This window comes from Rhinoderma darwinii, chromosome 2 (assembly GCF_050947455.1).
Source record: "Rhinoderma darwinii isolate aRhiDar2 chromosome 2, aRhiDar2.hap1, whole genome shotgun sequence".
NCBI lineage: Eukaryota > Metazoa > Chordata > Amphibia > Anura > Rhinodermatidae > Rhinoderma > Rhinoderma darwinii.
The window spans coordinates 469,781,958-469,797,978 of NC_134688.1; the positions used below are offsets into that span (position 1 = coordinate 469,781,958).

The 16,021-nt window shown below is 40.9% G+C and overlaps 1 protein-coding gene across 1 annotated transcript in view; it reads right to left on the reverse strand.

Moving 5' to 3' along the window:
- Positions 1 to 13,935: 13,935 nt before the first annotated feature.
- The window catches only part of LOC142741920 (cell surface glycoprotein CD200 receptor 1-A-like), a 62,054-nt gene continuing 59,968 nt past the window's right edge, over positions 13,936 to 16,021 (reverse strand). Inside the window, exon 7 of the mRNA XM_075851242.1 lies at positions 13,936 to 14,059. Coding sequence (XP_075707357.1) covers positions 13,949 to 14,059 — 111 coding nt within the window. The 3' untranslated portion in view covers positions 13,936 to 13,948. The remainder of the gene's footprint in view (positions 14,060 to 16,021) is intronic.

The following is a 16,021-nucleotide window of genomic DNA, read 5'->3' on the forward strand; positions in this document are numbered from 1 at the left end:
ACTGCCGCGCTGCGGGAAAACTGTCCTGTACTGTAATCATGTTTTCAGTACAGGACAGTAGTTCCGTGGACAGGCAGTGACACCTAGCGTCATAGATAAGTATGATGCTAGGAGCCCGGCTCCCTGCACTGTGCTCGGTCCGGGACATGCGGCCGACATGTGGACCGTATATCATGGACCGAACACGGTCGTGTGCATGGGGCCTTAAGGACGCAGCCTAGTTTTGGCCTTAAAGAGAACCTGTCGCCAGCATTTCACCCATTGAACTTTACTTATCCCTCACTGGCCGCTGTTATCAAAAGTTCATTGCCGTTATCCCCGCTCCTAAACTCATCCTCCGACTGTAAATAACGGTCTGAAAACATTTTGTGCTTTTTATCGTAATAATCCGGTGTCCCTTTGTGTGCACACACCAGAAGAGTATAGAATACAAAAGAAAAAATGCAAAGCGCACAATAGTGCATGAACCAGTGGTGGTGCTGGTCTGATGAAGGTAACAATATCTGCTCACCTTGTGGAGTTATGCTCGGAGCATAACATTCACAGTTGCGTGGAATAAAGGAGGAGATCCTTTGTAGCAGTGACAGTTCTGGTTCAGGTGCAGCCGGGGATCCAATTCGAAGACTGTAAACAGACTCGATGTTTCAAAAGCAATAGGGAATGGATGGAAAAAACAAATTTCCCTCTGGCGCATCCTTCGGTGAAGAATATTTTCATTCGAGAGAGGTGTTTCAGTAGAAAACTGACTTTATTCAGGTACAAATACAACAAAAAAGTTTAGAGATCGTACTGATCTCTTCCTCAGGTATCGTACACTACCTGAGGAAGAGATCAGTACGATCTAGAAACTTTTTTATTGTATTTGTACCTGAATAAAGTCTGTTTTCTACTGAAACACCTCTCTCGAATGAAAATATTCTTCACCGAAGGATGCGCCAGAGGGAAATTCCTTTTTTTCCATCCATTCCCTATCACACCAGAAGAGGACATCAATGCACAAGCGCAGGATTTCGTGTGCTGGGGAAGGCGAGGAGCTGCCAATCAAAAGTAAGGAGGCGGGGTTAACTCGGAAAGACCTGAGGAATGAAGATTTGACTCTTTTCAAATGAAGATATGACTTTTATGCTCATTAGCATACAGCGCGGGAACACTAAAACACTGAATACTAAAGCTACAGAACCGACTAAAAAGATAATTATAGGTTATATAGAAATTATTTTTCACCACTACCCCCTGTATTGCTGGTGTAATAGGTGAAATGCTGGTGACAGGTTCCCTTTAAGGCTCAGAGCCCATTTTTCAAATCTCACATGTTTCACTTTATGTGGTAATAACTTTGGAATGCTTTAACCTATCCAAGCGATTCTGAGATAGTTTTCTCATGAGACATTGGACTTTATGTTAGTGGTTAAATTTGGTCGATATATTCAGTGTTTATTTGTGAAAAACACCAAAATTCTGAGAAAATATAAAAAAAATAGCCTTTTTCTTAATTTAAATGCATCTGCTTGTAAGACAGACGGTTATACCACCCAACATAGTTACAAGTTCACATTTCCCATATCATTTTTTGAAAATTATTTTCTTTTTCCTACGACGTTACACGGCTTAGAACATAAGCAGCAATTTCTCATATTTTGAATAAAATTTCAAAAGCCTTTTTTTTTAGGTACCAGTTCAGTTCTGAAGTGGCTTTGAGGGGCCTATATATTAGAAACCCCCATAAACACCCCATTTTAAAATCTAGACCCCCTCAAAGTATTCAAAACAGAATTTAGAAAGTTTATTAACCCTTTAGGTGTTTCACAGCAATTTAAAGAAATGTAGAGGTGAAATGTAAACATTTTTTATTTTTTTATTTTTTTCAGAAAATCCTTTCTATTCCATTTTTTTCTGTAAAACAGAAGGTTTTACCAGAGAAACGCAACTTAATACTTATTGTCCGGGTTCTGCAGTTTTAGAAATATCCTACATGTGGCCCTAGTGCGGTAATGGACGGAAGCACCGGCCTCCGAAGCAAAGGATTTTGAGGCCTCCTTTTTATTAGTCACCATGAAGAGGTTTGAAGAGGTCTTGTGGTGCCAAAACAGTGGAAACTCCCCAAAAGTGACCCTATTTGGCAAACTACACCCCTCAAGGAACTTAAAGAGGGGTATAGTGAGCATTTAGATCCCACAGATTTTTTGCTGCAATTTTTGGAATTAGGCTGTGCAATTGAAAATCACATTTTTCCGGTAAAAGGTACGAATTTTTAATTTTGACAAGGAATAAAGTAGAAAAAGCACCCCAACATTTGTAAAGCAATTTTTCCAGATTACGGCGATACCCCATATGTGGCCATACACTGCAGGTTGGATAAACGGCAGAGCTCAGAAAGGCAGGAGCGCTATTTGGTAAACAAATCTTAGGTACATGCGACTTTTTGATCTCTTTTTATTCAATTTTTTGGGAGGTGAAGTGACAAAAAAATTGTCATTCTGGTATGGTTTATTATTATTATTTTCTTTTATGGCGTTCACCGCTCGGGATAAATATAAAATACTTTTGTAGTTCAGGCCGTAACGGACACGGCGATACCAATTATGTATAGTTTAGTTGTGTATTTATTTATTTTTATTAATAATAAAGGACTGATAAGGGAAAAAGGGGGATTTTTACTTTTTATTACTTTTAAAACTTTTATTTTGACACAACTTTTTTATTATTTTGTCCCACTAGTGCCCTTGGAGGCAGGAGGACCTGATCACAATTCTAATACACTGCACTAAATGCGTAGTGCAGTGTAGTGAAAAGAAAACCCCACAGGAAATTATTGTAAACATAAATTTATTGGTTTATATATATAATTTATAAGTTAAAGATATGAAAAAAGTGTAACACTCCTCAAAAAACGATAGTCGCTCAAAAAGGTCAACACAATAACCCCTCATGCACACAACCGTGTGCGCCGTTCGAGTCCCGTCAGTGATCTCAGGAAAGATAGGACATGTTCTATCTTTCCACGGATCGGAGACTTGGACCATTTTTCACGGACCCGATTCACCCGCTAAAGTTAATGGGTCCGTGAAGACTATCGGGTGCCACTTGGATACCGTAAAAAATGGCCCGAGTTTCACAACGGTCGGGTGCATGAGTGTTAAAAGTTTAACTAAACTTTTAACAATCTTTTGACATGTCAGAAGTATTGATCGGTGGGGGTCCGAGCACTGCAGGTTGGATAAACGGCAGAGCTCAGAAAGGCAGGAGCACTATTTGGAAGGTAGATTTTGCTGGATTGGTTTCTGGGCACCATGTCGCATTTTCAGAGCTTCTGAGGTACCAGAACAGGGGAAACCACTTAAAAGTGACCCCATTTTGGAAACTAGACCCCTTGAGGAATTCATTGTAGTTTTCATGGGGTGCATGCGGCTTTTTAATCCGTTTTTATTCTACGCGGTGACTAAAAAACAGGAATTCTACTATTGTTTTTTTCCCCTTTTTTTTACAGCGTTCACCGTGCGCTATAAATGACATATTCACTTTATTCTGCGGGGCGATACGATTACGGCGATACCAGATGTTTATCGTTTTTTTTTTATGTCTTATGGCGTTTGCACAATAAAATACTTGTTGTAAAAAATAATTTACTTTTTGTGCTACCTTATTCTAAGAGCCAGAACTTTTTTATTTTTCCATCAAGAAAGCCGTGCGAGGACTTGCTTTTTGCGTAACGAACTGTAGTTTCAAACTATTTTTAGGTACATGCGACTTTTTGATCTCTTTTTATTCCATTTTTTGGAAGGTGAAGTGACCAAAAAATTGTGATTGTGGTATGGTTTATTATTACTATTTTCTTTTATTGCGTTCACCGCGCGGGATAAATATAAAATACTTTTGTAGTTCAGGACGTAACGGACGCGGCGATACCAATTATGTATAGTTTATTTGTGTATTTATTTATTTTTATTAATAATAAAGGACTGATAAGGGAAAAAGAGGGATTTTTACTTTTATTACTTTTAAAACTTTTATTTTTACCTCACTTTTTTTGTACTTTTTTACTTTGTCCCTCTAGTGGACTTGAAGGCAGGAGGACCTGATCGCAATTCTAATACACTGCACTACATGCGTAGTGCAGTGTATTAGAGCTGTCAGCTACTCGCTGATAGCAAGCATAGCGGGTCCTGATTTTGATAGGACCCACTAGGCTTCCGTAGATGGCATAGCCGGAGGTCATTATTAGGTCTCCGGTTGCCATAGCAACCATCGCCGCCCTCTATCATGTAGCGGGCCGTCGATGGTAGTTTAATCCCTAAGAAGCTATTGAACGCGGCTTCTAAGGGGCCGCGATCGGTCCCCGCTGTAGGAGCTGCGGCAACTGCTGTATGAGACAGCAGCTGTCACAGCTCCTGTACGTGTCGGGAGGACGGCCGAAATGGACGTTCCTCCCGTCACGTACTATTAGGTCATGGAGCGCGAACGATGCAGTTACCATGACCTAATAGTATGTCCAGGAGCAGGAAGGTGTTAAATTCTTGTGGTAAAACCATGAAAACGTACCAGCGGAGTCGAAACGCTCAAATTTTAATATAAAACCGCCAACTGTGACTTCAAAATATCACCAATAACATAACGCAAACACAAAACAGACATTTCACAAAGTGAGGGAGGATGGGACATCTCTTTTCTCCACAGGTCCAGATGGAAAGAGACCAGTCTCTTAGGGTAGTAAACTTATATAACCACTTACCAGCACCTGAGCTGCTAACCAAACTTTTTTTCCTTAACCCTTTGAACACCCACCTGTGGCCTGCCCGACTGATTTAACCCACTCTACTCCTGCCCCCGCAGTCAGCTACTACCACTCCTATATCCCGAATTTGCCTAGAGCTACCCCATTCACATGCATTCCCAAAAGAATGTTTGTGAATTTTGTCAGGATTTAGGCACGGAATCCGCGCCTATATCTGGACAATGATCAGCGTGTGAACGTGGCCTTGCAGACCAGTGAAAAGAAAACCCCACAGGAAATTATTGTAAACATAAATTTATTGGTTTATATATATAATTTATAAGTTAAAGATATGAAAAGAGTGTAACACTCCTCAAAAAACGATAGTCGCTCAAAAAGGTCAACACAATAACACCTCATGCGCACAACTGTGTGCACCGTCCCAGTCCCGTCAGTGATCTCAGGAAAGATAGGAAATGTTCTATCTTTCCATGGATCGGAGACTTGGACCATTTTTCACGGACCCGATTCATCCGCTAAAGTGAATGGGTCCGTGAAAACTATCGGGTGCCAATCGGATACCGTCAAAAATGGCCCGAGTGGCACAACGGTCGCGTTTATGAGTGTTTAGTTTAACTAAACTTTTAAAAATCTTTTGACATGTCAGAAGTTTTGATCGGTGGGGGTCTGAGCACTGATACCCCAATCGATCGCTAAAACGAAGCAGCAGAAGTGCTCGGGTGAGTACTGTGCCGCTTTGTTTCTGATCTGCTTTCCTCGGAAAGCCGAGCGAGCTGTGTACGGTCTCATAGACTTTCTATTAAGCCCATAAACCGATCTGAGGAAAGCTGATCAGGAACGAAGCGGCACAGGGCTCACCCATGCGCTTCTTCCGCTTAGTTTTAGCGATCGGTGGGGGTCTCAGTGCTCTGACAGCCACGATCAAAACTTCTGACGTGTCACTATGATATGTCAAAAGTTTTTGAAAAGTTTAGTTACACTTTGAAATATCTTCATCATGCTGAACTTCCTATTTATAGAAAATCCACAAACTACAATAACTATTCCTACAGTAAACCATAGACAAAGCCATGACGCTAGCCAATGGCAACCTGGAAAACCTTGAATTAAAAGGGCTTTAAAAGTCAGGCATAAGTGGCGAGACATCTTCAACATTTCTAAACCGGACCGGTCCAGTTGATTTTAACTTACAACTACTAGATACACCATGATTTAGGTAAATAAAAGTACCTATAGATATGGATAGATGTAATCTGACAGTGCAACAAGGGTCATGAACAGTAGATTCACACTGGGCCACCAGAGACAAAGGCAACATGAGTCTTACTTAGGCACTAAAGACATAACCTTAGTGAATTCCACTTACCCGTGAGTTCTCCATGTGCTCCCCAAGCCTTTCTCTCATAGCACATAACTCACAATCTTTCTTATTATTTCATAATATGTTCTCAAGATTGCTGATAAGTGACTTGACGGGACCTATAAAAAGATAGAAAAGTGATAGCCAAGGTGGGAGTCATGTGCAGCGCAGCGAATGGCGGACTGTTAATTATTTTTCTTTGTAGCAGAAGCTGTAACAGATGTAGGTGTTATGTAGTGAAAGTAATTGAGTTCAATGGTTTTTAGGTTTTGTATAATTATTGTTTATTTTACAATTGTTACAGTTCTTTTTATTATTATGAATAAATATATTTCACATATCAGGAACAATGATACTTTATTCCATGTGTTTATTTTTTTATTTTATAATTTTGACAGTGAATTAGTGAAGCATCAGACTATTTCTCTTTCATTTTGCTTGTAGTCTGAGACCACACACTTGTTTCCTTTTCTAAGCCCAAAATAGAGTTTTTGTGGTTTAATTTTTACTTTTACACCTTCAGTCACATCATTAAAACCCATGACAGTCAGGGCTGCATCTGCAATGAGGCAATGTGAGCATTTCACCTCAGGTTGCAGCCTGCAGTGTCTCAGTGGGGGTGGCGCTGCGGCAAAGAGCCTCGAGTAGATGCACCACCGTACCTGCTGACTAGGGACGGTTTTAGACAAAGTGTGGCACTGGCAAAGTTAAAAGTTATATATATGCAGTTATTAAATCATACCGCTATACCAGATGAAATATTACCTGCATACTGTTACTGAACACAACTCACTATTATAAGACCAATATTACCAATAATAACACAATATAAGGTCCAAATAATACCGCCACACCATAACCACATAGTGACTGAATAATACCCCCATACTGTTACTAAATAATACAGCCACACCATAACCACATAGTGACTGAATAATACCCCCATACTTTTACTGAATAATACCTCAACTCCATAACCACATAGTGTCTGAATAATACCCCCATACTTTTACTGAATAATACCTCCACTCCATAACCACATAGTGACTGAATAATACCTCCATACTGTTACTGAATAATACCACCACACTATAACCACATAGTGACTGAATAATACCCCCATACTGTTACTGAATAATACCACCACACCATAACCACATAGTGACTGAATAATACCCCCATACTGTTACTGAATAATACCACCACACCATAACCACATAGTGACTGAATAATACTGTCATACTGTTACTGAATAATACCGCCACACCATAACCACATAGTAACTGAATAATACTCCCATACTGTTACTGAATAATACTGCCACACCATAACCACATAGTGACTGAATAATACCCCCATACTGTTAATGAATAATACTGCCACACCATAACCACATAGTGACTGAATAATACTCCCATACTGTTACTGAATAATACCACCACACTATAACCACATAGTGACTGAATAATACCCCCATACTGTTACTGAATAATACCACCACACCATAACCACATAGTGACTGAATAATACCCCCATACTGTTACTGAATAATACTTCCACACCATAACCACATAGTGACTGAATAATACCCCCATACTGTTACTGAATAATACTGCCACACCATAACCACATAGTAACTGAATATTACAACCATACTGTTACTGAATAATACCACCACACCATAACCACATAGTGACTGAATAATACCCCCATACTGTTACTGAATAATACCGCCACACCATAACCACATAGTGACTGAATAATACCCCCATACTGTTACTGAATAATACTGCCACACCATAACCACATAGTGACTGAATAATACCCCCATACTGTTAATGAATAATACTGCCACACCATAACCACATAGTGACTGAATAATACTCCCATACTGTTACTGAATAATACCACCACACTATAACCACATAGTGACTGAATAATACCCCCATACTGATACTGAATAATACCATCACACCATAACCACATAGTGACTGAATAATACCCCCATACTGTTACTGAATAATACTGCCACACCATAACCACATAGTGACTGAATAATACCTCCATACTGTTACTGAATAATACTGCCACACCATAACCACATAGTAACTGAATATTACTACCATACTGTTACTGAATAATACCACCACACCATAACCACATAGTGACTGAATAATACCCCCATACTGTTACTGAATAATACCGCCACACCATAGCCACATAGTGACTGAATAATACCCCATACTGTTACTGAATAATACTGCCACACCATAACCACAGTGACTCAATAATACCCCCATACTGTTACTGAATAATACAGCCACACCATAACCACATAGTGACTGAATACTACCACCATACTGTTACTGAATAATACTGCCACACCATAACCACAGTGACTGAATAATACCCCCATACTGTTACTGAATAATACAGCCACACCATAACCACATAGTGACTGAATAATACAACCATACTATTAATGAATAATACCACCACGCCATAACCACATAGTGACTGAATAATACACCCATACTATTACTGAATAATACCGCCACACTATAACCACATAGTGACTAAACAATACCCCCATACTGTTAATGAATAAAAATCACCATACAAAGACCAATATTGCCACCATATAGTGGTAGATGCCAGTTATACACAGGAACTCTGCAGACAATATAAGCAATTACAGCACATTTATATCTAATGACTCACAGGTAATGTTTTCTCTGATTAGAGTCGTTCACTTTCCTTTTTTTATACATCCAACCCAGACCACTGTGACCACTTATTCCAGTCATGAATCGCCTCTGCAGAATTTGATACACAGACATATTGGTTTTTTTGGTTTTCCAACGTCCACCCCACCTACATATACCCCATCTTCTAAACAAACTCGTAACCCACAGTGCCCCAGATGGTAATAATGATCCGCCAGTGCTTGACACAATAAAAGTTCCCCCTCAGTAACCGTGCCCCCACACAGTAATTATGCTCCTTTTGTGCCCCCTGTAGATAGAGCCACAGCATCCCCTGTGGATAGCGCCACACACAAAGCCCCCTGCAGATAGCGCCACAAACACACTCCCCTGTAGATAGTGCCACACACACAGCTCCTGTAGATAGCACCACACGCCCCTTGTAAAGATCGCCACACACAGCCCCCCATTTTAGATAGCAACACACACAGCCCCCCTTGTAGATAGTGCCATACATACAGCCCACCTTGGAGAAAGTACCACACACAGCCCCTTCTTGTAGATAGTGCCACACAACCCCCCTTGTAGTTAGTGCCAAACAGCAATCCCCCTTGTAGATAGTGCCACACAGCCCCCCCCATTGTAGAGTGCCACACTCCCCCTTGTAGATAGTGCCACACCCCTTTGTATATAGTTCCACACAGTCCTCCCCTGTATAGTGTCACACTGCCCCCCCTTGTAGATAGTGCAACACAGCAATCCCCCCATTTTAGATAATCCGCCCCCCAAAAAATAAAAATTTGTACTTACCTAGCCCTGTTTCCGCAACGGACGGAGTGCTCCACAGCCTCCAGATGGAACCCATGCGTAGGCCAGCGTAATGCAGTGACGTCATGATGCCGGACTGCTCAGGGACTCCGTCCCAGCGTCTTATAGGCTGCAGGCCTGACGTGGCCTGCAGCCTATAGTATTCAATTGTATCTGCATCCTGTGGATGCAGATACAACTAAATGTGGCAGTTGCTAGCATCGGGGCCCCCCCCCGGTGCTAGCGATGCCATTGGGCATGCGGGGGCCCGTACCCCGGCCGTTAAATGTTATGAACCGGGCAGCGCTGGCCTTCTCATGCCACGGGCCCTGTAGCAGCTCAGAGGGCAAGGGGCCCTGAGAGAATGGGAGCCCTGGGCAATTGCCCAGTTTGTCCCCCCCTAACGCTGGCTCTGCTGCTGACATTAGCACTTTGCAGCAACAGTAAGGTGCTAGATGCCAAAGTCCCAAATGAGGTAGATAAAATAGAAAATTGTAAGGGCAGTTGTACCGGTGGTCCACCCACCTTATTAATTCCAGCAGCTAATACCGCTTGCATCCCCTTACCCTCGGGGTCGACATCGCAACCGCGGGAGGGAATGTTTTGTGTGCAAGCAGTGTAAGATGCTGGAGTCAATGAAACTGGCGGACTGCTGATATGGCTGCTCTTACATTTTTCTACCGGTGACAGCAGGAGTTGCATGGTGAAGGAGTGTATAGAGCGGACAGATGAAGGGTGCGAAACGCGTGTCTAGTTGTCCCCTTAAGGAGCGAGCCATTTTTCATTTTCGTTTTTCACTCCCCGCGTTTCAAGAGCCATAACTTTTTTATTTTTCCGTCAATGGAGTGGTGTGAGGGCTTATTATTTGTGGGAGAAGATGTAGTTTCTAATAGCACCATTTAAAGTACCATATAATGTACTGGAAAACTGAAAAAAAATTCTTTGTGAGCTGAAATTGGAAAAAACTGCGATTCCTACATTGTTCTTTTGGTTTTAATTTTTACGGCTTTCACTGGGCGGTAAAAACAAAATCTGAAGTTTATTATCCGGGTCAATACGATTACGGCCATACCAAATTTATGTAGTTTTTTTTATATATATTACTACTTTTAAAAAGAAAAAACCTTTTTGTTAAAAAAAAAATTGTTTTCTTTCACCACATTCTGAGAGCCGTAACTTCTTTAGTTTTCCGTGGATTGAGTGGTGTGAGGGCTTATTTTTTGCGGGACAAGCTGTAGTTTTTATTGGTACCATTTTTTGGTACGTACAACTTTTTGTGATACAATTTACAGGACTTAAAGAGGCTCTGTCACCAGATTATAAGTGCCCTATCTCCTACATAATCTGATTGGCGCTGTAATGTAGATAACAACAGTGATTTTTATTTTGAAAAACTATAATTTTTTAGCAAGTTATGAGCTAGTTTAGATTTATGCTAATGAGTTTCTCAATGGGCAACTGGGCGTGTTTTTACTTTTTACCAACTAGGTGTTGTACAGAGGAGTGTATGAGGCTGACCAATCAGTGACCAATCAGCGTCATACACTTCTCATTGTTCCAGCCCAGCATGATCCGCAGCACGGTGTGATTGTGCAGTGAAAGAAGTAAACACGCCCAGTTGCTAAAAACACAATACACGCCCAGTTGGAAATAAGAGAAAACACGCCCAGTTGTCTATCAGAAAGGCTAATTTGCATAAATATAAAATTGCTCATAACTTAGCCAAAAATGATAGTTTTTCCAAAAAAAAACAAGAACTTTGCGGTTATCTACATTGCAGCGCCGATCACATGCAATAGGAGATAGGGATTTGATAATCTGGTGACAGAGCCTCTTTAAATCATATGCTGCTGACATCTTGTGCCAGATACCACAGGAACCTTCAGAAATCTTGTGGAGTTCATGTCTTGATGGGTCAGAGCTTTTTGGTTGCATGAAGGAGACCTACACAATATTAGGCAGGTAGTGTATGTTATGGCTGAAATGTGTGTATATAATTTCCCATACCCTTTATGCCTCATGCACACGATAGGACCGTCACAGACCCGATTCACCCGTTAAAGTGAATGGGTCTGTGAAAACTATCGGGTACCACTCGGATGCCATAAAAATCTGCCCGAGTGGTACTCGGTCGTGTGCAACGGCCATTTTACAAACTCTAAACCTAATCCATAATTGCCAATTCCTAACCCTAATCTATAATCTGATGAACTATTAGCGAGAAATGTATTGGACATTCTTCTCTATCAATATGGGATCTGCTAGAGTGGTGGTTATAGGGGTTCATACTAAAGATTTTGTGCGGATTGGCATAAGGACAGTGTAAAATAAATTTGTGTGTGTGGTTGAAGTACTTCGTGACCCAGATGCCTGAATATTTAAGTTCCAAAGTGGACAAGTGTCTTGAGTCGGTGCAGGGGGTGATTTGAAGAGCAATCTTCTGCGCTAGTTCCTATACTGTAGATGGGATTTTAGGAGTCAGAACAGGAGGTCTGTCTCCTACTGCATCAGTGAGGGCAGCCGGCAGTGGTCCATGTGCTGCTTTTTGGAATCTGAACTGTTTGATCAAATAATTCGGAAAAACAATTATTTTGTGAAGTGCTGCTGTCACGAACAAATACACAGTAAACAGTAAGGTCCCTGTTCTTCCCAAACCTCTTTCCCTACCTACTTGTATGACCCGACCTAAACGACGGCGCACAACTGGGAGGCGTTGCCCATACTGGTACAAGTGAAACTGACAAACAGATAAGACAGAGACAGTACGAAAAAACAAAGGGTCACCTGGGAAGTACACGGAGGGAGAGGCAGGACAATTGCGCCACGGACAAGTCCGGGCGCAAAAGGCGGAGTCAGGCAGGCAGGGTCAAACAGGGAGAGTGCGGAAAAAACAAAAGTCAGAAGGCAAAGAAAAGTCAGGAGTCCAGCCGAGGTCAGGTCACAAGAAGTCAAAATGCAAGTCGCTCAGGGGAGTCTGAAACAAGGGAAAGCACCAGGCTAGGTAACTAATTACAGACAAAGGCCAACAATCCCAGGCTGAACTAAATAAGGAGAGGGGAACATCAGCCAGGCTTTGCTTGGCCTGACGCTCCTGAGCTCCTATTGGCTGCAAACTGCCTCAGTCTGCCAGGCCGGACGACGCCCGAGCGAGTAACTTTCGATGTCCTGGAGACCGAGGGAGCTGCAGGAAGGGAGTACGTGACAGCTGCACTATAATAGTGTTTTTGGGGTTTAACGAGTAACACTTTAATTGAATAGGCAATAATGTAATATCATATAGAGACATGGTATTATTTTATAGTTAAAAAAAGTTTTAATAAAGTTAATGATTTGAAAAAAATCAGCACAGTAAATTCAAAAATACAATAAACACGATTTGAAATAAATCATTTTTATTAAATAAAAAAACCTGTAAAAAACATATTTAATTTCTCCTTACTCATGACAATCTACTTATCATGCTATTAAGGTAAATAGTGAACGCCGTTTATAAAAACAGTGAAATTGGTCTTTTTATACATTACGCCATTACAAAAATTCATATAAATTAAACTTTAACTTACATGTACCCTAAAATGATAGCATAAAAATCTATAACTCGTTCTATAATAAACAAGGCCCAAAACAGCTACATATGTGGTCTTAAAAGTAAAATAGTTATGGATGACAGAATGCAGGAAGGGAAAAATCCCAAAACTTCCCCCAGTCCTTAAAGAAACACTCGGGTCAAAAAATGAAATATCGACCAGCTCATGGTGTTTCTACGTGTTTACTTTTATATTGTATTTCTTGTTATTTGCTTCCATATTTTCTACATTGCAATATCGAGTGACTGCTATCAACATGGCTCAATTTTTTTCAGGCCAGTAATTGAGTCCGCCATATGTCAATTACCCTCTCTTTAAACATAGATATCAGTGGGCGGGTGCACACAGCTAAGCCCCTCCCAGGCTGGGAAACCTTAAAGCCGGTGGTAAGTAACGATGCGTCATGAGACCTAACATTAAAACGAGCGATTTATACATCATTACCGCATAATTTCTAGAGTCCTACCAATATCCGGGGGAGGGGGGGGGGGGGGGTAGTCATCATTGTAAAATTCTATGATTGTGTTTAGGTATATTTCCTATACTGTCATGGACCGTCTCAGGAGAGCACAGGCTACGGCCTAGTACGCACACCGGGGATCTCTCTATTGGCACCATTCAGGTACATTAAACTTCGAGATCTTGAGCTCCATGACCAGATAGAGATTTTTATTTACAACATCAAATCTGAGAAGCGATGGAAACATAGAGGACATTTATATGTTTATATTTTATTATTAGATTTGTATGTTTCGTTTTAAGATTTCGAGCTTGCGGCTTCATTAAAGCCAATAAATGTTGATGCTACGCAATAAATAACATTGTCATTTTGGGTGTAGGTTGCATAGGGTTCAAATTCTTGTTTGTTCTGTAAAGAAAAAAAAAAAAAAGAGACAAAATTAATAACATACAACGTGGGTGACTTTCAGGGTCAGTTCACACGTTGCGTAAATACTGCGGTTTTTCCGCAAAGCAAAATCGTTGCACAAAATCTGCAGCATAATACAGTAGCAGCAAAGTGGATGAGATAAAACAAGAGTCCTCCACACGCTGCGTAAATACCGAGCGGAAAAAACGCTCAGAAAGATTATTCGGCAGAATGTCAATTGTTGTTGCGTAAACGCTGCGTTTTCCCCATTGTATTCATTGGGGAGGTAGAACCCGCAACAAATAGCAGTTGTTGCGTTTTTTTGCGACAGGTTCGCAGTGACTCCGCAACAAAAAACAACAACTCAGAAATCAAAAAATATATTATACTTACCTAGGAGTCTGTTTTTTCCTCTAGGCCGGACTCCTGGGATGATGCTTCATCCCATGTGACTGCAGTTTCAGCCAATCACAGGCTATAGCGGTGGTCACATGGATGAAACATCATCCCAGGAGGCCGGCCTGGATGACATCAGAGGGCCGGCCTCCTGGGATGACGCTTAATCCCATGTGACCGCCGCTATAGCCAATCACATGCTGCAGCGCTCTCCTGAAATGAGAAAGCTGCAGCATGTGCACCAGGTTTTCGCAGCGAACATTCCGGGTCGAAAAACTACACCACAGTTTGGTGCGGTTTTTTAACCGGTATTCCCTGTGGCGGATAAGCTATGTGCTTTTATGCAGCATATCCGCCCCATGTGAACTCAGCCTTAGAGTACTTGTCACTAAATCACCATTATTTATTAGGCTGGGTTCCCACGTCGCAAATTAAATGCATTTTTTGCTGCAAAGCACAGCAAATTGGCACTTTTTACAGTGATCATCACCAAAAAATGCATAACTGCGACGAGAGAACCCAGCCTTAGGCAGCTGTTGATATGTACTAGACTCTGCGCACATCACTTTTTGGCCCTGCATTTAGTATGTAGATCGTGAAAGGGTCCATAAGGTCTCCATTAGCTTGTGTCCTTTTAGCCTCCGTTGGGCTGGTATGCGTCGGTATGCCTTTTTTCAGGGGGGGGGGGCGGATTAGCGTAGTTGACTAATCTCTCCATCTCGAGGGATGTTGCAAAAAAAAAATATACCGCACGGTATAACTTTTTTTTTTACATGGGTTTCTATGGGTGACTTATACCACTATAGGGCATATGTCACAGGTATACATTTAACGTGGTCGTCATGGACTTTTCAATAGCCTTTCTTGATGTATATGTTGGATGAACGACATGTTATGGCTGCAGGAAAACAAACAAAGACCGGCGGGAATTATTGGAGCATCGTCTTTGTAAGTATAAGCTTTTTTTTTTTTTTTAACCTGCTGTTTTCCGGCGCAAACAATTTGGTGTCTTTTTTCGGCCAGAACTGCCTGCGGCATCCAGGGTGGATACGCTGTGTAATTTTACGCAGCGTATTCGCCTTGTGTGAACATACCCTAATACTGCCCCCTATGTAGAAGAATATAACTACTACAATACTGCCCCCTATGTAGAAGAATATAATTACTATAATACTGCCCCTATATACAAGAATATAACTACTATAATACTGTACCCTATATACAAGAGTATAACTACTATAATACTGCCCCCTATATACAAGAATATAATTACTATAATACTGTACCCTATATACAAGAGTATAACTACTATAATACTGCCCCCTATATACAAGAATGTAATTACTATAATACTGCCCCTATATACAAGAATATAACTACTATAATACTGTACCCTATATACAAGAGTATAACTAATATAATACTGCCCCCTATATACAAGAATATAACTACTATAATACTACCCCCTATTTACAAGAATATAACTACTATAATACTGCTCCCTATATACAAGAATATAACTACTATAATACTGCTCCTATATACAAGAATATAACTATTATAATA